Raw genomic sequence first — 21,316 nt, 5'->3', positions numbered from 1 at the left:
ACCGGTCAGCGAGCCCCGGGCCCGCTAATGAGCTGGCATCAGCAGCTGCCCTCGAGGCAGATGAGCCCCCAGCCCCGTGTCTGTTGCCTGGAGACGCCTGCCACGGGCAGCCACACCGGGAGCTGGTTTGTTCCAGGGCACGGGGCGGCATCGCTGCCCGGGGCGCTGGGGAGCGGGCGAGGCTGATCCTGCCCCCTGTGGGCAGAGTCGAGCACTCCCTGCCACTGCGTCTCCCCACCTCCATGCAATGCCCAGCCAGAGCCCCTGGCGTGGAAAGGCGCCAGGGTCCTGGTGCCCTGGCTGGCACTGGGCCCTGGCATTGCCTTCAGGACCCTCTGACTTTTTGCATCATCCCCTCCCGCCGGGCAGAAACACCCCCTGCTCCCAAGGGACGCCCTTCCCAGCCCCCCTCCAAGCCCTGCCAGGGGCTCCCAGGCTGGCAGGAGGGGAGATGGTCGAAGCACCCACAGCAAAGCCAGTGCCCTGCCTGTGGGGTCCCGCTCCCAGTCCTGGGCCTTTGCGGTTGCTCCCGTACCCGGTCGAGAGCGTGGCAGGGCCCCACCGGACCCTCGTCCCCACAGTGAGGGACGTCCGGCTCCGGGGCCCCCACGCTGCCCCCTGCATTAGAAAACACCCAGCAAAGCTGGTTCCCGGCCCCCCACGTCCCGGCCCTGCCCAGGCGCTGGGTGTCTGCGCCCGGGCGCAATCCCTGCCCTCCTGCGCCCTCCAGTGGGGCTTTGCGGGATTGTCCGCTCGGTGGGACCAGGCCGAGCTGCCGGGGTCATGGCAGGAGCAGGGGGCAGCCGGCCAGTCCCCCCTGGGCTCGCAGAGCGCCCGTATCGCCCCCACAGGGTGGGGAAAGGGACTCGCCTAAGGTCCCACGGCAAGTCAGTGGCGGAACAGGGCAGGGAACCCAGGAGTCCTGCCTCCCAGCCAGGGGCGGCTCCAGGCACCAGCACACCAAGCACGTGCCTGGGGCGGCAAAATGCCCAGAGCTGCCCCTGCTCCCAGCCCCCCCGCCAACCACTCCCTCATCACCGACTAGCCCAGAATGGCTCTTTGGGGGCTGCTCCTGGTCTCCCAGGAGCCCGGGGGGATCCAGACGTTTCCTAGGGGCATTCCCAGACAGGCGTGCCCCGTCCCTGCCCCTTCCCCGGGGCACCTTTCACACCCCAGCCGGCAGCCGGCCGGTGGGAGAGAAGACAGGCTGGGGCCAGTTTGGGGCTGGGGCCGGGCCCCAGGACAGGAATTAAAGGCAAAGCTGCTCCCAGGTGGCTCCTTGTTTAACCCAAACGGTCCCTCCCCAGACAGGGCGGCCTTGTCCTCGCTGCAAAGCCCAGTGCCCCCCAGGGTGGGATGAGGGGCGCAGGGATGGGAACTGGGCACATGCATCACCCAGCAGCCCGGCCCCACCCAGGCAGTGAGAAAGGGAACCCCCAGAGGGGCCTGATTGGAGCAATGGGAGGGGGAATCCCCGGAAATCTGCTCTATTCCCCCCCCCCGCCCCAGCTCGCTAGCCTGGCTCCCACTGCGGGGCCAGCCCTGAACAGCACCCCCTGCTGGTCACAGACTAGAGCAGCGTGTGGGGCTGCGGGTGGGGCACCGGGATGGGCTGATCCCCGGCCCAGTGCTGTGACCCACTGCCCCAGCCTGACACCGCCGAGGTGGGAGACAGGCTGGGGAGAGGGTCTGACGTGGGAGGTGGGTGGGCCAAGCCTCCCCCCCCAGTAGCCCCAGGGCCCTGAGCCCTAGGCAGGGGGCCTGGCACAGCTTGGCATCAGTGACCCAAGGAAGGGAAGCATCTGCCCCAGCGTCCCCTGGCCTCCACCGTGGCTTTTCATCAAGTGACCCAGCAAGCAGCGCAGCTCCTGCCCCTCCGTGACACCACTGTCCCCCCCCGGATGACGTCCCACCGGGCCCTGGCTCTGCCCCTAATCCCCCCAACATGGGCGCATTGTGCTGTGGGAGAAAGGAAAGTGGAGCATCAGGCGCTTCTGTATTGTGCCTCTGAGCTCCAGAGCGAGTGCAGCCCAGCACTTTCCATTGTGCGGCCTGGGCGGCTGATCCCCCCACAATGGCTGAGGGGACTGGACAAGCCGGCGCCTGGCCCCCCCGACCTCCCCCAGGCTCCCCCCGCTGACTCAGATCTGCCTGCTGGTGCACACGCTGCTCTGAGCTGCCGGCCTATAAGAGGCCCTGGGAAACCCCCAGTCCCGCAGTGCCACCCTCATCTTTGTGCCCTGCAGACCAAGTAAGTATCAGGCTATGAACCCCCTGGGCCCCTGCAGCCGCCCCCCCCCCCGAGACTCTCTAAGGGCGCTTGGGGGGGCAGTGCAGCTGGCACATTGGTATTTTGGGGTGGATTCTGGTTTCAGGGACTTGCCCATGTTCTTGGCTGTCCCCTGCCTCCTCTCCCCCCCACACCCACACCCACTCCTGCCCCGGCACGGGATAAGGGAAGCTGGGGGGGGGGGCAGAGCCCTCCTACAAGGGCACATCTGCCATGCACCCCGATAACCCTGCCATGGAGTCACCCCATTGCTGCGTGAGCATCCTAATGGGTGCTGAGACCAGGAGCCTGCCTGTGCCCTACCTGCTGCCCTGCTTTTAGGGTGGGGGGTGGTTCCTGGGGGGGGGTGGGCAGCCTGCAGCCACATCTCTGCAGCATGTCCCCAGCTGTGCGGCCCAGCCAGAGCCCCGTCCTGCCTTTGTCCGGGGACATGGCCTGGGTGCAGCCGGGCTGCCAAAGGCAGGAGCGGCTCTAGCCATTTCGCTGCCCCAAGCACGATGGCATGCCGCGGGGGGTGCTCTGCCGGTCGCCGGTCCCGCGGCTCCGGGGGACCTCCCACAGGCATGCCTGCGGATGCTCCATGAAAGCTGTGGGACCAGCGGACCCTCCACAGGCACGTTTGCGGGAGGTCCATCAGAGCCACTTGCTGCCCCCCTGGTGACCGGCAGAGCGCCCCCCGCGGCATGCCACCCCAAGCACGCACTTGGCATGCTGGGGCCTGGAGCCGCCCCTGGCAGCAGGAAGGATCCATGGGCCCAGGCTCTGGGGCAGAGGGGCACCAGGCTGCAGCAGGGCCTGGCTGGGGAAGGCTGAAGGCATGGCAGGGAGAAAGAGGAGCCTTTCTGGTCTGGACTGGGGGCGTCTTTCCATGGGGGGCCCCACAGCTTTATGGGACAGACGTTCAGCCCGTTGGGGGATCCAGGCACCATTTACTGAGCCATCATCCACCCCCATCCATGGCCACCTCTGGATCCAGCCATGGGCAGGATCCTCCCTGGGTGGGGCACAGGAGCCCCCTTCCTGGGCACTGACCCAGAGATGGGATGATCCTGCCCTGGCTCCAGGGCCGGTGCTACCATTTAGGCAGCCTAGGCAATTGCCTAGGGCGCCAGAAGAATTGGTGGGCTCCGTTTTGCTGGAGGGGGTGGCAGGAGGCTCTGGTGGAGCTGCCACAGTCGTGTGCGGACGGTCGGCTCCTCGTGCGGCTCCGGTCAACCACCCGCAGGCACGACTGCGGCAGCTCCACCAGAGCCGCGGGACCAGAGCGCAAAGCGGCGAAATTCCCATCCGCCTAGGGCACTCAAACCCCTAGCGCCGGTCCTGCCTGGCGCTGGGGCAGGAGGGGCCCCTGTGGGGCTGAGCCATGGGGCTGCTCTTCTTTCAGCCCCAGTGGCTGCACTGTCCCCTGCTTGATGGGGGAAGGGCAGAGCTCACAGCAGGACCCCCCCATACTGCCGGCCCCTGTGGGCAGTGGGATGGGGGGCCAGTGGGGCTGGGCCTGGGGTGATGAGGGCAGGGGAGGTCTCAGCTGCTGCCACACCTTTGCTGGAGTGAATTTCTCAGGAATTTGCCAGCCAGGGTCTGTCCTGTCCCCTCCCACTCCCACCCCCAGCTGGCAAGCGGGGCTGTTGCACTCCCAGCTGTCCTGAGAGGGGCTGAGCGCCCTGGGAAGAGATGGGAATGGGACAGGCGGGCACAATGCAACCTGGCTCCAGCACAGCTCTGCTGGTGCCCCTCACTCCCGATGTGCAGCCCCCTGCTAGCCTCTGGGCTCAGCCTCCTAGCTCTACCAGTGCCCCTCACTCCCAACCTGCAGCCCCTGCTAGCCCAGCCCTGGGCTCCTCTACCCAGCTCTGCCGGTGCCCCTCAATCCCGACCCGCAGCCCCTGCTAGCCCAGCCCTGGGCTCCCCTATCCAGCTCTGCTGGTGCCCCTCAATCCCAACCCGCAGCCCCTGCTAGCCCAGCCCTGGGCTCCCCTACCCAGCTCTGCCGGTGCCCCTCACTCCCGACCCGCAGCCCCTGCTAGCCCAGCCCTGGGCTCCCCTACCCAGCTCTGCCGGTGCCCCTCAATCCCGACCCGCAGCCCCTGCTAGCCCAGCCCTGGGCTCCCCTATCCAGCTCTGCTGGTGCCCCTCAATCCCAACCCGCAGCCCCTGCTAGCCCAGCCCTGGGCTCCCCTACCCAGCTCTGCCGGTGCCCCTCAATCCCGACCCGCAGCCCCTGCTAGCCCAGCCCTGGGCTCCCCTACCCAGCTCTGCCAGTGCCCCTCACTCTCGACCCGCAGCTCCCTGCTAGCCCAGCCCTGGGGTCCATGCCCCTAACTCCTCAGTCCCAACACGTAGCTGCCCCAGCCCTCAGTGCTGCTATCCCCCCTCGGGGCAGAGGCAAACCATGGGGCCGGTTGAGCTGCAGGAACCCGATTCCCCTGTGGGCCCAGCTGAGAGTTGTGCCCTGCACTGGCTGGCGCCGTGTCGCTGCGGGGGGCCAGGGCGGAGGTCTCGTGTGGCTGAGGCGGGCTTTGTCTCTGCAGCTGGAGAGCTCCCAATGACCAGCCCACCCATGGAAGCCCTGGGCCCATTCAAGCTCACGGTCTGGGAGGAGGAGAATTTCCAGGGCAAGCGCAGCGAGTTCCTGCTGGAGTGTCCCAGCATCATGGACAGCGGGTTCCGCAAGCTCCGCTCCATCAAAGTGGAGAGTGGCCCGTAAGTGCCCAGGCCCCAGCCCCATCTGCCCCAGCCCTACGTGCTGTCAGCTTCTGTCCCTCACCGCCTCCTCCTGCGAGCCGCCGGGCAGGGGTCAGAGCACACGCCTGGGTCCTATCCCCAACTCGGCCACGGACTTGCTGGGTGACCTTGGGCCAGTTCCTTCCCTGCTCTGGGACTTGGTTTCTCCTGCTGTGAAATGGGCGCATGAGGGTGAGGGACGGGATCCCTCCCTCCAGGCAGTGCTGAGGGCAATGGGCAGCTGATCTGTCCAGGTGGGAGAAGCCCAGACTGGGCCCCTTGGCGGCCTGCCCTGCCCCCTCCTCCCAGGGACTCTGCTTTCGGGGGCACGTTCCTGCAGATGTGCTGGTGCTGCTGACACTGTCCCCTCCCCCTCTCGCACAGCTGGGTGGGCTTCGAGTACCCAGAGTACCAGGGGCAGCAGTTCATCCTGGAGAAGGGCGACTATCCCTGCTGGGAGGCCTGGAGCGGAAACAGCGGCTACCGAACCGAGCACCTGCTCTCGTTCCGGCCCATCAAATGCGCCGTGAGTCGGACGCGCCTTCGAACACGCGAACACGCCCCCACCCCGGCTCGTCCCCATCTCCACCCACGTGCTCGGCATGCTGGCCCAGGGGCCATGGCACAGCAGGGCGCCTGGGGCCAAGGAGACCATGGGATGGCTCACGGAAATCTCATATCATCTTCATGCCTGGGTGATGAGCAGGGATGGATAGACAGAGGGGGTGGCTGGAGATAGATAGATAGATAGATAGATAGAGGAGGTGGATGGGGATAGATAGAGGGGGTGGATGGGGATAGATAGATAGATAGAGGGGGTGGATGGGGATAGCTAGATAGAGGGGGTGTCTGGGGATAGATAGATAGAGGGGCTGGATGGGGATAGATAGATAGATAGAGGGGGTGGATGGGGATAGCTAGATAGAGGGGGTGTATGGGGATGGATAGATAGAGGGGGTGGATGGGGATAGATGGATAGATAGATGGGGTGGCTGGGGATGGATACATAGATAGATAGAAGGGGTGGCTGGGGATAGATAGATAGATAGATGGGGTGGCTGGGGATAGATAGATAGATAGAGGGGATGGATGGGGATAGATAGATAGATAGAGGGAGTGGATCGGGATAGATGGATAGATAGATAGATAGAGGGGGTGGCTGGGGATAGATAGATAGATAGAGGGGGTGGATGGGGATAGATGGATAGATAGATAGATAGAGGGGGTGGATGGGGATAGATAGATAGATAGAGGAGGTGGATGGGGATAGATGGATAGATAGATAGAGGGGGTGGATGGCGATAGATAGATAGAGGGAGTGTATGGGGATAGATGGAGAGAGAGGGGGTTAATGGGGATAGATGGATAGATACATGGGTGGCTGGGGATAGATAGATAGAGGGGGTGGGTGGGGATAGATAGATAGAGGGGGTGGCTGGGGATAGATGGATAGATAGAGGGGGTGGATGGGGATAGATGGATAGATAGATGGGGTGGCTGGGGATAGATAGATAGAGGGAGTGGATGGGGATAGATAGATAGATAGACAGAGGGGGTGGATGGGGATAGATAGATAGAGGGCGTGGCTGGGGATAGATAGATAGATAGATAGAGGGAGTGTATGGGGATAGATGGATAGATAGAGGGGGTGGATGGGGATAGATGGATAGATACATGGGTGGCTGGGGATAGATAGATAGAGGGGGTGGGTGGGGATAGATAGATAGAGGGGGTGGCTGGGGATAGATGGATAGATAGAGGGGGTGGATGGGGATAGATGGATAGATAGATGGGGTGGCTGGGGATAGATAGATAGATAGATAGATAGAGGGGGTGGATGGGGATAGATAGATAGATAGACAGAGGGGGTGGATGGGGATAGATAGATAGATAGATAGAGGGGGTGTATGGGGATGGATAGATAGAGCGGGTGGATGGGGATAGATGGATAGATAGATGTGGTGGCTGGGAATAGATATATAGATAGAGGGGGTGGATGGGGATAGATAGATAGTTAGATAGACAGAGGGGGTGGATGGGGATAGATAGATAGATAGAGGGGGTGGATGGGGATAGATAGATAGAGGGGGTGGATGGGGATAGATGGATAGATAGATGGGGTGGCTGGGGATAGATATATAGATAGATAGATAGAGGGGGTGGATGGGGATAGATAGATAGATAGAGGGGGTGGATGGGGATAGATAGATAGATAGAGGGGGTGGATAGGGATAGATGGATAGATAGATAGATAGAGGGGGTGGCTGGGGATAGATAGATGGATAGATAGAGGGGGTGGATGGGGATAGATAGATAGGGGGGGTGGATGGGGATAGATAGATAGAGGGCGTGGCTGGGGATAGATGGATAGATAGAGGGGGTGGATGGGGATAGATGGATAGATAGAGGGGGTGGCTGGGGATAGATAGATAGATAGATAGATAGATAGATACGAGGGGGTGGATGGGGATAGATAGATAGAGGGCGTGGCTGGGGATAGATAGATAGAGGGGGTGTATGGGGATGGATAGATAGATAGAGGGGGTGGCTGGGGATAGATGGATAGATAGAGGGGGTGGATGGGGATAGATGGATAGATAGATGGGGTGGCTGGGCATAGATAGATAGATAGAGGGGGTGGCTGGGGATAGATAGATAGACAGAGGGGGTGGATGGGGATAGATAGATAGAGGGCGTGGCTGGGGATAGATAGATAGATAGAGGGGATGTATGGGGATGGATAGATAGATAGAGGGGGTGGATGGGGATAGATGGATAGAGGGGGTGTATGGGGATGGATAGATAGATAGAGGGAGTGGATGGGGATAGATGGATAGATAGACAGAGGGGGTGGATGGGGATAGATGGATAGATAGATAGAGGGGGTGGATGGGGATAGATGGATAGATAGATGGGGTGGCTGGGGATAGATAGATAGATAGATAGATAGATACGAGGGGGTGGATGGGGATAGATAGATAGAGGGCGTGGCTGGGGATAGATAGATAGATAGAGGGGGTGTATGGGGATGGATAGATAGATAGAGGGGGTGGATGGGGATAGATGGATAGATAGACAGAGGGGGTGGATGGAGATAGATAGATAGAGGGCGTGGCTGGGGATAGATAGATAGAGGGGTTGTATGGGGATGGATAGATAGATAGAGGGGGTGGATGGGGATAGATGGATAGAGGGGGTGTATGGGGATGGATAGATAGATAGAGGGGGTGGATGGGGATAGATGGATAGATAGAGGGGGTGGATGGGGATAGATGGATAGATAGACAGAGGGGGTGGATGGGGATAGATGGATAGATAGATAGAGGGGGTGGATGGGGATAGATGGATAGATTGATGGGGTGGCTGGGGATAGATAGATAGATAGATAGATAGATAGATAGATAGATAGATACGAGGGGGTGGATGGGGATAGATAGATAGAGGGCGTGGCTGGGGATAGATAGATAGAGGGGGTGTATGGGGATGGATAGATAGATAGAGGGGGTGGATGGGGATAGATGGATAGATAGACAGAGGGGGTGGATGGGGATACATGGATAGATAGATGGGGTGGCTGGGGATAGATAGATAGTGGGGGTGGATGGGTATAGATGGATAGATAGATGGGGTGGCTGGGGATAGATAGATAGATAGATAGATAGAGGGCGTGGCTGGGGATAGATAGATAGAGGGGGTGGATGGGGATGGATAGATAGATAGAGGGGGTGGATGGGGATAGATGGATAGATAGATGGGGTCGTTGGGGATAGATAGATAGATAGACAGAGGGGGTGGATGGGGATAGATAGATAGATAGATGGGATGGCTGAGGATATATAGATAGATAGAGGGGGTGGATGGGAATAGATGGATAGATAGATAGGAGGGGGTAGCTGGGGATAGATAGATAGATAGAGGGGGTGGATGGGAATAGATGGATAGATAGATAGAGGGGGTGGATGGGGATAGATAGATAGGAGGGGGTGGCTGGGGATAAATAGATAGATAGAGGGGGTGGATGGGAATAGATGGATAGATAGATAGAGGGCGTGGCTGGGGATAGATAGATAGATAGAGGGGGTGTATGGGGATGGATAGATAGATAGAGGGGGTGGCTGGGGATAGATAGACAGATAGATGGGGTGGCTGAGGATAGATAGATAGATAGAGGGGGTGGCTGGGGATAGATAGATAGAGGGGGTGGCTGGGGATAGATAGATAGAGGGGGTGGATTGGGATAGATGGATAGAGGGGGTGGCTGGGGATGGACAGACAGACAGACAGACAGTCGTACCGTTGCCAGGTCACTGCCGTTACAGATCAGCAGTAGGCTGCTGGTTAAAACCCCTTCTCGGCTCTCTCTCACGAACTGATTTTGTGATTCTAAACACACGGGGCAGCCGGCAGCGCTCAGCGTTTAAGCCCCCCCACCCCCCGACCCGGGAGCAGGTGAGGCTAGCGCAGGGGAACTGAAGAGCCGCTGTTTGGGCTGTGCCAGGCTACCCGGAGAAGGGGGGTGCTCGATGGCAAAGGAGCAGCCTGGCATGGGGCACACTCCTGCCAGCTGGGGCCAGGGACACCGGGAAGGGACATTGCTGTGACCTCACCGGACATTCCCACCCAGGTCTCGGCTCTCTCCCCTGCCAGGCTGCGGCCCTATCGCTCCATCTGCAGAGACGTGGGGGCTTTAAACCCTAGCACGTCCCCTGGCTCCAGCCCCGCCTCCCGCCCTGGCGTTTTAATAACTGCCAGGCAGATATGCTCAGGCTTTAATAAAGGGGCTGAGATAAGATCGCTGCTCACTGGCAGGGCTGCTCAGTGGGGAACAATGCGGACAGGGGAGCTGGGGGGGGAGACAGCACCACGTCTAGTGCTGGGCTTGAGATTAACCCCTTGGTGCCCACCAGTCTGCCAGCCTGGCTCTTGGTGCCCGGTGGGCAGACGCAGGCCATGGCTGTCCAGAGCGTCTGCATCGTCCCTCTCTAGAAGAGACAGCTCAGGCCTCGAGAAGCCCCCAGAGCCCAAGCAGGGGTAGCAACTGGACTGGCCCCGAGACCGCTGGGTGTTTGGCATCTTTGCTCACCTGCCTCTGGCGCCCTGGCACGGGGGTACCAGTGCATCCCCCAGGCAGGCGCAGGCACCAGGGAGAGGCAAGCGCACGAGCATCCTCCGGAGTGAGACCAGGACCTAGGCTGACCAGACAGCAAATGTGCAAAATCAGGACGGGAGTAGGGGGTAATAGGAGCCTGTATAAGAAAACGACCCAAAAATCGAGACTGTCCCTATGAAATCGGGCCATCTGGTCACCCTACCGGGACCTGGCCAGCTCCGGCCCCCAGCTCCCTGGGTGGCTCTGGGGCAGGTGTCTCTGGGAGGGGAGAGGAATGGGGAGCAGGACATAGGGGCTGGTAGCTGGAGAGGTTTGCATGGCTGACCTGGTGGTGAATGCACTGCGCTAGGACTTGAGGGAACCCTCCCCTGCCTCCCCTGGGTGTCTCAGCTTCGTCTGCCTTGTCCCTGTCACTGGGGCAGGGCCGCCTTGTGCTGGTCTGTGCAGCGCCTGGCACCAGCGTGGGACCCTTTGTTTTTTCCCTGGCCTGGCCCAGCCCTTGGCAGCATGTGCCCTCGGCACTGGGAGCTGGGGGAGGGCGTCTCCAGCCGAGGCCGGTGATTTCAAGTTAAGGAGGCAGCTGAGAAAGAAAGACCAGGTGCTGTCAGGAGCATCGGCTCTCCCCTCCCCTCCCCGGAGCACCCCGCTGACTGAGCAGGGTGTGGCTGCCTTGCCACAGGCCTGGGGGGCCTGCAGCCCCGCCCTCGAATGGCAGAAGCCATAGGGATAGCAGCGCTGCCAGGGGAGAGGGGCTGGGCACAGAGCCCAGAGGGCACGAGGGAAGGGGGGGCTGGAGAGGGGGGAGAGTGGGGAGCCCTGTCTGGCTTTGGGGGCCCTGTCCTGACCTGCCTCGTCCCCACACAGAACCACAGCGACAGCAAAGTCACCCTCTACGAGGCGGAGAACTTCCAGGGGCGGAAGTTTGAGCTGAGCGACGACTTCCCCTCGCTGCAGGCCATGGGCTGGGGCAGCAAAGAGGTGGCTTCTATCAAGGTGAACTTGGGAGCGTAAGTAGCCTCCAGCTGTGGGGTGCCCTAGGCTGAGTGACCCCGGGACAGTCACCTCACTGGGCCCGGCTGGTAGGGTGCTCAGCACCCCCAGCATCCACTGGGCTCACTGGCCATCCAGAGTGCACTGCGCCTGGCTGGATTGGGCACTAAACTTCATTGCAGTCCTTATGCACCATCCTGGGCCCTATGCACCACCCCAGTCCCTATGCACCATCCCGGGCCCTATGCACCACCCCAGTCCCTATGCACCATCCCGGACCCTATGCACCATCCTGGGACCTATGCACCATCCTGGGCCCTATGCACCATCCTGGGACCTATGCACCATCCCAGGCCCTATGCACTAGGCTAGGCAGCAGTTCTGCAGAAAAGGACCTGGGGGTTACAGTGGACGAGAAGCTGGATAGGAGTCAGCAGTGTGCTCGCATTGCCAAGAAGGCTAACGGCATATTGGGCTGCATTAGTAGGGGCATTGCCAGCAGATCGAGGGACGTGATCATTCCCCTCTATTCAGCATTGGTGAGGCCTCAGCTGGAGTCCTGTGTCCAGTTTTGGGCTCCACAGAGAAGGATGTGGAAAAATTGGAAAGAGTCCAGCGGAGGGCAACAAAAATGATTAGGGGGCTGGGGCACATGACTTATGAGGAGAGGCTGAGGGAACTGGGCTTGTTTAGTCTGCAGAAGAGAAGAATGAGGGGGGATTTGATAGCTGCTTTCAACTACCTGAAAGGGGGTTCCAAAGAGGATGGATCTAGACTGTTCTCAGTGGTAGCAGATGACAGAACAAGGAGTAATGGTCTCCAGTTGCAGTGGGGGAGGTCTAGGTTGGATATTAGGAAAAACTATTTCACTAGGAGGGTGATGAAGCACTGGAATGGGTTCCCTAGGGAGGTGGTGGAATCTCCTTCCTTAGAGGTGTTTAAGGTCAGGCTTGACAAAGCCCTGGCTGGGATGATTTAGTTGGGGTTGGTCCTGCTTTGAGCAGGGGGTTGGACTAGATCCCTCCTGAGGTCCCTTCCAACCCTGATAGTCTATGAGTCTATGATTCACTAGGCCCTATGCCCCATCCCGATCCCTGAGCTCGGCTGGGAGGTTGCAGCTGAAACTTGCACTGCGAGTGGGGGAGAATGGGTGAGGGGCCAGGCATTTGGGGGATGAAGGGGCCCCGAATTCGAGGGAGGCTGAGAGAGGCTCAGAGGAGGGTGCATGTTTGTCAGCCCCAAAGGGAGGAAGTGGGAGACCCCATAAGGATGGGGAGAGCATCCCCCTTCTCCAGCCCTGAAGCGGGACCCCCGCGTGCTCAGGAGGGGCTGCCCCATGGCAATGCTTTGCCCCCCCTGCAGGTGGGTCGCGTACCAGTACCCGGGGTACCGGGGCTACCAGTACGTGCTGGAGCGGGACAGGCAGAACGGCGAGTTCCCAAAGTACACGGAGTTCAGCTCCCAGGCCCACACCAACCAGGTCCAGTCCATCCGCCGCATCCAGCACTGAGCCGGAGCCAGGCCCTGCACCTGCTAACGAATAAAGGCGTCTCGAACCAGGCTCGGCCGCTCGCGTCTCTGTCCGGGTGAAAGCTGGGCCAGGGAGGTGGGGGGCTGGGGAAACGGTGCCTCCACGGCCTCTTTCTGCCACTTTTCTGTCACTGGGACAAAACACCAACCACTCTGGGCCGTTCCAGGGGGAACCCCCAACGCTGAGCCCCCTGAGAGAGCGCGCAAAGCACCGGCAAACCCTCGGGCTCATGGCTGGGTGGATGAAGAGGCCGATGGGCAGGGAATGGTGCAAATGAAAAGGGAGCTCCCCCATTGCCCCCCAGGTCTCTGCAGGAGCCGGGCTCGTAGCCCAGACGGGGGTGGGCATCTGGAGAAAGAGACATTGAGGAGCGGGCAGAGGTCAGACGGGGCCATTCCATCATCTGGTCCTACTCTTTTCCTCTCCCACACAGGGATGCCAACAGGGGTTGGCACCAAAAGAGCCTTGGAGGCCCCCTGCTGCCCCTGCCCCAGGGCAGAGCCAGACCCTCCCTCCCTGCCCAGTGCGGCACAGCCGGGCGTGAGTGTGCAGGACTGAGTGTGCACCGGAGCACTGGCTTTGTACGCGCACTCAGGCCGCTGCACACGCATGGGTGCGCACGCACTGCTCAGTGACACTCGGGCACCGGAAGTCTCTGCGAGCTGACAGGGTGGCGCTGCATCAGCTGCACACCGGGTAGCCGGGGGGATCACCGGGTCTGCAGCCCCCTCGGAGGCATTGAACACACAAGCTCAGTTCTCCCCTCCCAGATCAATGGGGTGGGGGTCACCTGCCGGGACCAATTTGCCTCCATCCCACGCACACCTCCTGGCCTTTCTGATTGCAAATTAGTGCAACTCAGTGGCCACTTAGCCCCTCTGGGTTACCATCGGGCACCCTGCTGTGAGCTTCACAACAGCTGGGACAGATCCCCCCTCTCCAGAAAGCACCTGCTCCAAAGGAGAATCCCCTTCGCTGTTAGCAGTATAGAGTCCAACACATGGTGGAGCAGTTGGAGTGCAGACAGCAGAGGGCAGTGTGCTCTTGCTTGCTCTCTCACACACAGGGACTGCCCAGATCATTTCATCCATAATGTGAAAAGCCACGCGGGGACAAGGCGAGAGTCCTATACTGGCTACCCCACAGAAAGGGCTCAAGCCTGGGGCCCGTGTCCGGGTCCTGGCAGGGGCAGAAGGAAAGTGCTGACGTAGGAGTGTGGCTGCTGGGGCGGGGAGGATCTGATCCCAGCACGTGTCTCAGCCTGTCACAATCCTCCTGCTTGGCCGCACGGGGCTGCTGCAATCACCCGTCGAGGGGGACGGAGAGCCCGGGATATGGGGGCGCTGCAGCCGGGGAGGAGGCCGGTGCTGGATGAGTGGAGAATGTGGGGCGAGGGGGGGTGGGAGCCCGAGCCAGGGCAACTGGAGCAAATGGCTGGGTACAGAAGTGGATGGGGAGGTGCAGGGCCAGCGGATGGGGGTGGGGTGTGTGTGTGGGGGGGGTGAGGCAGGGTCAGCAGAAGGGGGTTGGGGGGGTGAGGCAGGGCCAGCGGATGGGGGTGCGGTGTGTGTGTGTGGGGGTGAGGCAGGGCCAGCGGATGGGGGTGGGGTGTGTGTGGGGGGGTGAGGCAGGGTCAATAGAAGGGGGTTGGGGGGGTGAGGCAGGGCCTGCGGATGGGGGTGGGGTGTGTGTGGGGAGGTGAGGCAGGGCCAGCAGAAGGGGGGGTTGCGGGGGTGAGGCAGGGCCAGCGGATGGGGGTGGGGTGTGTGTGTGGGGGTGAGGCAAGGCCAGCAGAAGGGGGTTGGGGGGGTGAGGCAGGGCCAGCGGATGGGGGTGGGGTGTGTGTGTGTGGGGTGAGGCAGGGCCAGCAGAAGGGGGGATTGCGGGGATGAAGCAGGGCCAACAGAAGGAGGGTTGGGGGGGTGAGGCAGGGCCATAGGATGGGGGTGGGGTGTGTGTGGGGGGGGGTGAGGCAGGGCCTGCAGAAGGAGGGTTGGGGGGGTGAGGCAGGGCCAGCGGATGGGGGTGGTGTGTGTGTGTGTGGGGGGGGGTATGGCAGGGCCAGCGGATAGGGGTGTGTGGGGGGTGTGTGGCAGGGCTGGCAGAAGGGGGGTTTGGGGGGGTGAGGCAGGGCCAGCGGATGGGGGTGGGGTGTGTGTGTGGGGGGTGGGGTGCGTGGGGGGAGTGAGGCAGGGGTAGCAGAAGGGGGGTTCGGGGGGTGAGGCAGGGCCAGTGGATGGGGGTGGGGTGTGTGTATGGGGGTGAGGCAGGGCCAGCAGAAGGCGGGGTTGCGGGGGTGAGGCAGGGCCTGCAGAAGGAGGGTTGGGGGAGTGAGGCAGGGCCAGCGGATGGGAGTGAGGTGTGTGTGTGGGGAGGGTGAGGCAGGGCCAGCGGATGGGGGTGGGGTGTGTGTGTGGGGAGGGTGAGGCAGGGCCAGAGGATGGGGGTGGGGTGTGTGTGTGTGGGGGTGAAGTGTGTGGGGGGAGTGAGGCAGGGGTGGCAGAAGAGGGGTTGGAGGGGTGAGGCAGGACCAGCGGCTGGGGGTGGGGAGTGCATGGGGGGGTGAGGCAGGGGTGGCAGGGAGCAGAGTTTCTTTGCACACCTGGGGTGGGCAGGGGCGGCTACACACCAGCCACTGGGACCAATTCCAAGTGTTCAGAAATCGCCAGCCAGGGCCCCTAGTCCATGAAACTGCCTTAAAAACCAGGAGATTTCACAGAGGAGCCAGTGGGTTGTGTTTGTTGATTTGCTTTTGAGTCTGCGGGGGGCAGGTTTCTAGGCTTTTTGCCGCAGCCCGGAGGGTGAGGAACTTCCTTTTCTTTCCATGGAAGCCGAGAGTTTCCCAAAGTCCCATGACTCCGGCAGCTGGGGCTTGAAGAAAAAACAGAGATAGGGAACAGTACAAACAGCGCTGGGACTGGTGCCCTTAAGGACACCGGTCACAGACAGACCCCACCCCACCCCGGTGACCCCAGTCCCACCTCCTGTGGCTTCAACACCCGCTGGTTCAGAGGCAGAAAACTGTGAGGCCAGGGGAATGGAGGGGGCAGCACCGCTGACCTGCGGGTGGGGGTGAATGAGAACCCTGGGCTCTATCACAAACATCCCGCAGCTCCCGCCTGCCCTTGGCACCATCAGCCATGGCCCAGGGGACGGGGCTAGGTGGGACATGAGGGGGCAGAAGGTCCCAGGTGGGCTGGGGGGGGGGGAATAATCCTAACAGAAGCAGTATATGGTCAAGTGAACTACAGTGGGGGGCAGTTAGGAGTGATCTGTGCGGGAAGTTAGGGGTGAGTTGTGGGGCAGTTAGTGAGTTGTGGGGCAGTTAGGGGTGATCCATGGGGGCAGCTAGGGGTGAGTTGTGAGGGGCAGTTGGGATCAGTTGTGGGGCAGTTAGGGGTGATCCATGGGGGCAGTTAGAGTGATCCATGGGGGCAGCTAGGGGTGAGTTGTGAGGGGCAGTTGGGATCAGTTGTGGGGCAGTTGAGGTGATCCATGGGGGCAGTTAGGGGTGAGTTGTGGGGCAGTTGGGGGTGAGTTATGGAGCAGTTGGGGTGATCCATAGGGGCAATTGGGGTGAGTTGCGGGGGCAGTTGAGGTAATCCATGGGGGCAGTTAGGGGTATTCCCTGGGGATGACGAGGGGATTCTGTGGGGGTATTAGGGGCACGGCCAGGGGGCTTTGCGGCAGTCCCTCCCTGGGGCCAGGAGCACAACTGGGGACACCAGGGGCTGCAGCGGGGCCGGGGGGTTACTGGACATCTCATGTGGGGCGCAGCCCGGCTCCCGGGCAGACCCTGACCCCGTAACCCGCCCCCCATGTCAATCTCCCTCCCCACACACCCGCCGCTGAGCGCCCCATGTCTGCGCCTCCCGGCCCGGCAGCCCCGGCCACGCTGTCACATCCGCACCGGGATCCGGCTCCGGCTCCGGGCCGCCCGGGCTCCGCCTCCCCCGACCGGGCCCTGGAGCAGCGGGGGAGCGCGGGGAGCCCCCTGCTCGGAGCCTCGGCGGGAAAAGTCCCACCTGGAGACCCCCCTTTGGCCCAAAGAGACCCCGGTGCGGAGCCTGCGATAATCCGTCCCCCTCCCCACACAGGGCCCAGCACCGGTCCCCTCCCCAGCTGCTCGGGCGGACACCCCCAGGCGCTGGGCACCCGCCGCTCCTCTGCAAACACCCCCGGGGCTCTGGGGCAGGGCCCCACAGGGGGTGACTGGGGCAGAGACCTGGGCTGATTCCGGGCCGGGGAGCCGTGACACTCTGGCGCTGCTCAGGGCACCCTGGAATTGACAGGGGCTAAACCAGGGGTCCAGGACCCCGGACTCCAGGGTTCTCTCCCTGGCTCTGTCGCTGCTTCGCTCCGGGGAAAGCCTGGCCTCTCTCTCTGCCCCACGGGGGTAGGGGCGCCACCGCGAAGGGTCCCCCCCAGGCCCCGGAGAGGGAGGGGTTTAGGCCTGGACCCTCCGAGGTCGTTGGGTGTCAGACCCCCGCTGATTTCAAGGGCACTTGGGCACCTTTCAGGATCGGGACCTCCCTGTTCTCAGGACACAGAGGGGGAGCAGCTGCCTCTAATCCCATGGCTCGGGAATCCCGGTTTCTAAAATTATCCCGCAACACCCTCTCCCTCTCCACCCCCACCCCGAAACCAGCCCCGCCCCCTCCCGTCCCTTCCCCCCCCCTCCAGTAACCCCCCCTTTCTTCCCCACCAGCCGCCGGCTCAGCCCGGCACACCCTGCTCCCACTGCTCCTATAAGGAAGTGCGGGGCGGCCTCTCCCCTTCCACAAACACATTCCTGCACAGCCGGCTGCGGCCCACCCTGCCCAGGCAGGTAGCGCACCTGAGCGGCCCGGTGCGGTGCAGGCCAGGGACACGTCAGCTTTCGACCCCGCCTGCCCGCTCCGCCCGGTGAGTGGAGCCCTGGCAGGCGGCTCAGCTCTGCACAGCTCGGCTCGGCTCGGCTCGCCTCGCGCTTTGCCCCCTAGGGTGCTGCTGGTTCCAAGGGGAGCTGGAGGCCTGGCGCGCTGGCAGAGGAGGGTTGGAGAATTGCCCTGCTGTGTTGGGCTGGCACTTTCCTCAGTCTGCTGCTCTAAGGCCAGGACACTTCCCTGCAGGGCTAGGGGGCTCCAGGTGACCCACCAGCTTCCCCCACTTTTTCTGGCCATGGATTTCTTGCTCTGGGCGGACGGTGAGATGCTGCCAGCGCTGCGGAGAGACTGGACTGGTATGGAAAGGTGCTGCCCAAATAACACCCCCTCCGACCTGTGCTGAGCCCCCACCCCACTCCTGCTATCCCAGCCCTGGGCTCCTCACACCCCACTGCTCTGCCAACACCCCTCAATGCCAACCTTTAACCCCCTTCTGCTATGTCAGCCTTGGACTGCCCCCTGGCATGTACCCAGCCCTGCCGATGACCCTCAGTCCCATCCCACAGCTCCCCTGCTAGCTCAGCTCCACATCCCCCCTGCCCACCCCCAAAGCTCTGCTGAAGTGTCTCAGCTCTGGCCTGCAACCCCAGCCCTGTTATTCCTGTCCTAGTCCCAACCCCCAGGCTGTGGGGAGAGCCAGGAGCTGAATCTGGAGGCGTGGGAGGTCAGCACCCTAGCATCTGGGCACGGTAGGTATTTATGCAGCTTTGCATCTTCCTCCTGTTCTCCAAAGCCTGGCTCATCTCTGCCCTGGAGTGGCCCAGGAGGGCCCCGCCCCCCGATCAACTGCTGCCCTGCACCCCGGCTCAGCACTGCCCTGCACCCTCTCAGGAGTCCCTGTTCTTTGCTTCCTGCCTCGGCCTGGCACCCCCGTGAAGAGGGAGTGTCAGCTGCTCCCCTGTCTGGATGCCTGTGGTTTGTGCCCAGGTGTGGGGGAGAGGGCAGTCAGGCTCCATGCGCTGGCCATGGGGGGAGCGGTCTGCCCGGGTGGAGTGGGTCCTGTCCTTTCTCTCAACAACAGCCGAGCTCAGTGGTCGGCTGGCCTGCCACGCTCTGGTCACCACAGGACATTCAGAGAAGAAAGAACTAACTGCTTGGGTACAGGTTGGACCCAGGTATCTTCTCTGGCCAGGAGTCTGGGAGCTGGGCTCGGAGCCTGGCACAGTCGCTGGCCCACGAGCTGCCCTGCTGTCCTCAGACCGGATCCCCCTTCCCCCTCTGTGTGTCAGGCTTGTTTTCAGTTGCCTGCGGTTGGTTAGAAGGACTCAGGCAGCTAAAGCAAGTCTGGGACGCGCGAGGAGAACCCACCGGGCAGGGAAAGCTCCATGTATGAATGGAAGGAGGCGGGAGGGAGGGCGTGGGTGCGGGGGAGGTGAGCGACCCAATGGTTCTGTACTCTGAGGATCACATCCCCCATCACCAGATTTCAGCTGATGGTTTTCTATTTCCTGTTGTCTCCCCCTGCACTCAGGTCAGAATGTCCCGTTGTCCTTACATTAGCGCGTGACTCGAATTGGGGTCTGTGGCCACCATATTATCCAGGCCTTTCTGACATGCTGCCCTGGGACACCCACCCCTAACCCACGCCCTTGGATTAAGGGGCATGAAGGACAGATCCAATTCACACTGCAGTCATCATCCAGGCCAAGGGGCTGTTTGGATGGCTTTTAGGGATGAGGGAATGGGATACTCCATAGACTGTTATACCATGAGCTCCCTAGGCTACCTGAGCACCTACACAGGGCCTCTGCCATCCTTTTCCTCATCTGGATCATGTCTATTTAGACTGTAAATTGCCCTACCAAGTCAGCTTTGTGGCACCATCTCCCTGTGCACACCCCTTGCCACTGGAGTTCCATGGGGATGACATTCTGCACACTTAGTTTAGGGGTTGGGACTGAGAGTGGGAAAGATGCTGTTCCCCCATTATTTCTGCACAGAAATCTGGGCAGGCGGGGTTATAGCTAGGAGCTGTATTACCTTCTGGGTCCCCTCAATAATGATATGTATTTGCAGTTATATTATCTATCCGCTGAAGGTCTTTGTATGCTGTACAGTGGGCCAGAGAGGGCATAGTCCCTGGTAAACAATGGAGACAAAGCTGGAATTCAAGCTGTGTAGAAGTCTGTTTGTTTGTGTCTACAGTTATAACTGTTTTCTTTAATAAATGCCTTTAAGAAAGACTGTGATTCCATGAGGGGGAAAGAGAATGGGATATGGGGCTTTTTACCTCAAGGGAACTGGTTCTGATCCAGCCAGATCAGAGGCTCTGACTGGCTCAGGGGGTTGGGGAATAGGATATGGGCCTTTTACTTCATGGACACTGCTCCAAGGGAGAGGAGGCTCCCCAGAGTCCTGTCTGGCTTTGTGGGGAGCAGTTCCAGAGCTTCACCTGGAGACTCTGCGACACCCTCTCCCCGAGGAGTCCCCAGCACAAGGTGTTCCTGGGTGGGAAGGGGCATGGCTGGAGTGATCCTGGGCCCAGGCTAACCTATGGTGGCTGCAAGTCCTGCAGGCAGGCCACAGCTGAGGCCTCAGGCTGCCCCAGGGTAGGTTAGCCACAAACGGTCAGTCCTTGGCTCTGCATAGGGACACAGGGCTGGGAGGGGCCTCCTGGGTCATGGCATCCAGACCTGCTACTGCAGGACGCCCCTGTCCAGGCAGAGGTGGGCCCTAGGCATGTACCAGGATCTTGGGAAGAGTGAGCGTGGCAGTCAGGGGGCGGGAGTGCAGGGGACCATGACCCCGAGGAGGAATGGGAGGGGTGGGGAGTGTGATGTTGGGGGGCAGGACCAGAAGGGATGAGTGTGATGATGAGAGGAGATAGCAATGGGGAGGGGAAGAGTGTGACGCGGTGGGAGGGGTGAGTCTGATGGAGGGGGCGAGTTTGACAGGGTGGGGTGAGTGTGACGTGGCAGGGGTGAGTCTGACAAGGTAGGGAAGAGGGTGAGATTAGTATAACGGGGTTGGAGTGAGTGTGCCATGGCAGGGGTGAGTGTGAAAGGGCAGGAGGGGGTGAGTGTGATAGTGAGGGTGAGTGTGACAGGGAGGATGTGGGTGTGACAGGGTGGGTTGAGTGTGACAGGAAGGATGTGAGTGTGACAAGATAGGGGAGAGGGTAAGGTGAGTGTGTTATGGAGTCTCAGGGAGTCAGGGCCCTGCACCCCTCTTCCTGGGATTCACCGGGACTCTCAGCCAGCCAGTCACACAGAAGGTTTATTAGCCGACAGGAACAGTCCCAAGCCAAGCGTGTAGGTACAACCAGAACCCCTCAATCAAGTCCTTCTGGGGGTTCAGGGAGCTTAGACCCCAGCTTGGGGTTCCCTGCTTTGCACCCCCCAGCCCCAAACTGAACCTAAAAATTCCTCCAGCCGCTTTCTCCCCCCTCCCCTCTGCTCCTCCTCTCCTGTGTTCAGTCTCCCGGGCAGAAGGTGTCACTTTTCCCACCCCCCCTCCTGGCTCAGTTTACAGCTCGTAGCTTCCTTCTCATCCCCAGTGTAACTCCCCTGCAACATTCCCAGGTCAAATCCGCCCTGCTCCCTGCTCCGTCACAGAGTGTAATGGGGGTGGGAGTGTGACAGGGCAAGGATCAGTGTCACAGGGTAGGAGGGGAGAGTGTGACAGGGAAGCTGTGGGTGTGACAGGCAGGGGTGAGTGTGATGGGGAGGTGAGTGTGACAGGTGGGGTGGATGTGACAGGAAGGTGAGTGTGACAGGGCAGGGGTGAGTGTGATGGGGTGAGTGTGA

At 61.3% G+C, this 21,316-nt stretch overlaps 1 protein-coding gene across 1 annotated transcript; it reads left to right on the top strand.

Annotated features, from left to right (window-relative positions):
* Positions 1-2,171: 2,171 nt before the first annotated feature.
* CRYBA2 (crystallin beta A2) lies at positions 2,172-12,654 on the top strand. The gene is made up of 5 exons (XM_050917193.1): positions 2,172-2,251; positions 4,822-4,993; positions 5,399-5,540; positions 10,989-11,131; positions 12,477-12,654. Exons 2-5 carry the CDS (start codon positions 4,836-4,838, stop codon positions 12,622-12,624), a joined length of 591 nt encoding a protein of 196 aa, XP_050773150.1. The 5' UTR covers positions 2,172-2,251; positions 4,822-4,835; the 3' UTR covers positions 12,625-12,654.
* Positions 12,655-21,316: the final 8,662 nt, after the last annotated feature.

The sequence above is a fragment of the Gopherus flavomarginatus genome, chromosome 10 (assembly GCF_025201925.1).
Source record: "Gopherus flavomarginatus isolate rGopFla2 chromosome 10, rGopFla2.mat.asm, whole genome shotgun sequence".
Lineage (NCBI taxonomy): Eukaryota > Metazoa > Chordata > Testudines > Testudinidae > Gopherus > Gopherus flavomarginatus.
The sequence above is the reverse complement of the archived record's forward strand: the minus strand, read 5'-3'. Positions and strand labels throughout refer to the sequence as shown.

Excerpts from the sequence above, each read along its gene's own strand:
- CRYBA2 (XM_050917193.1), top strand. The coding sequence starts at position 4,836 with ATGACCAGCCCACCCATGGAAGCCCTGGGCCCATTCAAGCTCACGGTC. Across the intron at positions 5,541-10,988 it reads TCCGGCCCATCAAATGCGCC|AACCACAGCGACAGCAAAGT; the intron begins GTGAGTCGGACG and ends GTCCCCACACAG. Across the intron at positions 11,132-12,476 it reads ATCAAGGTGAACTTGGGAGC|GTGGGTCGCGTACCAGTACC; the intron begins GTAAGTAGCCTC and ends CCCCCCCTGCAG.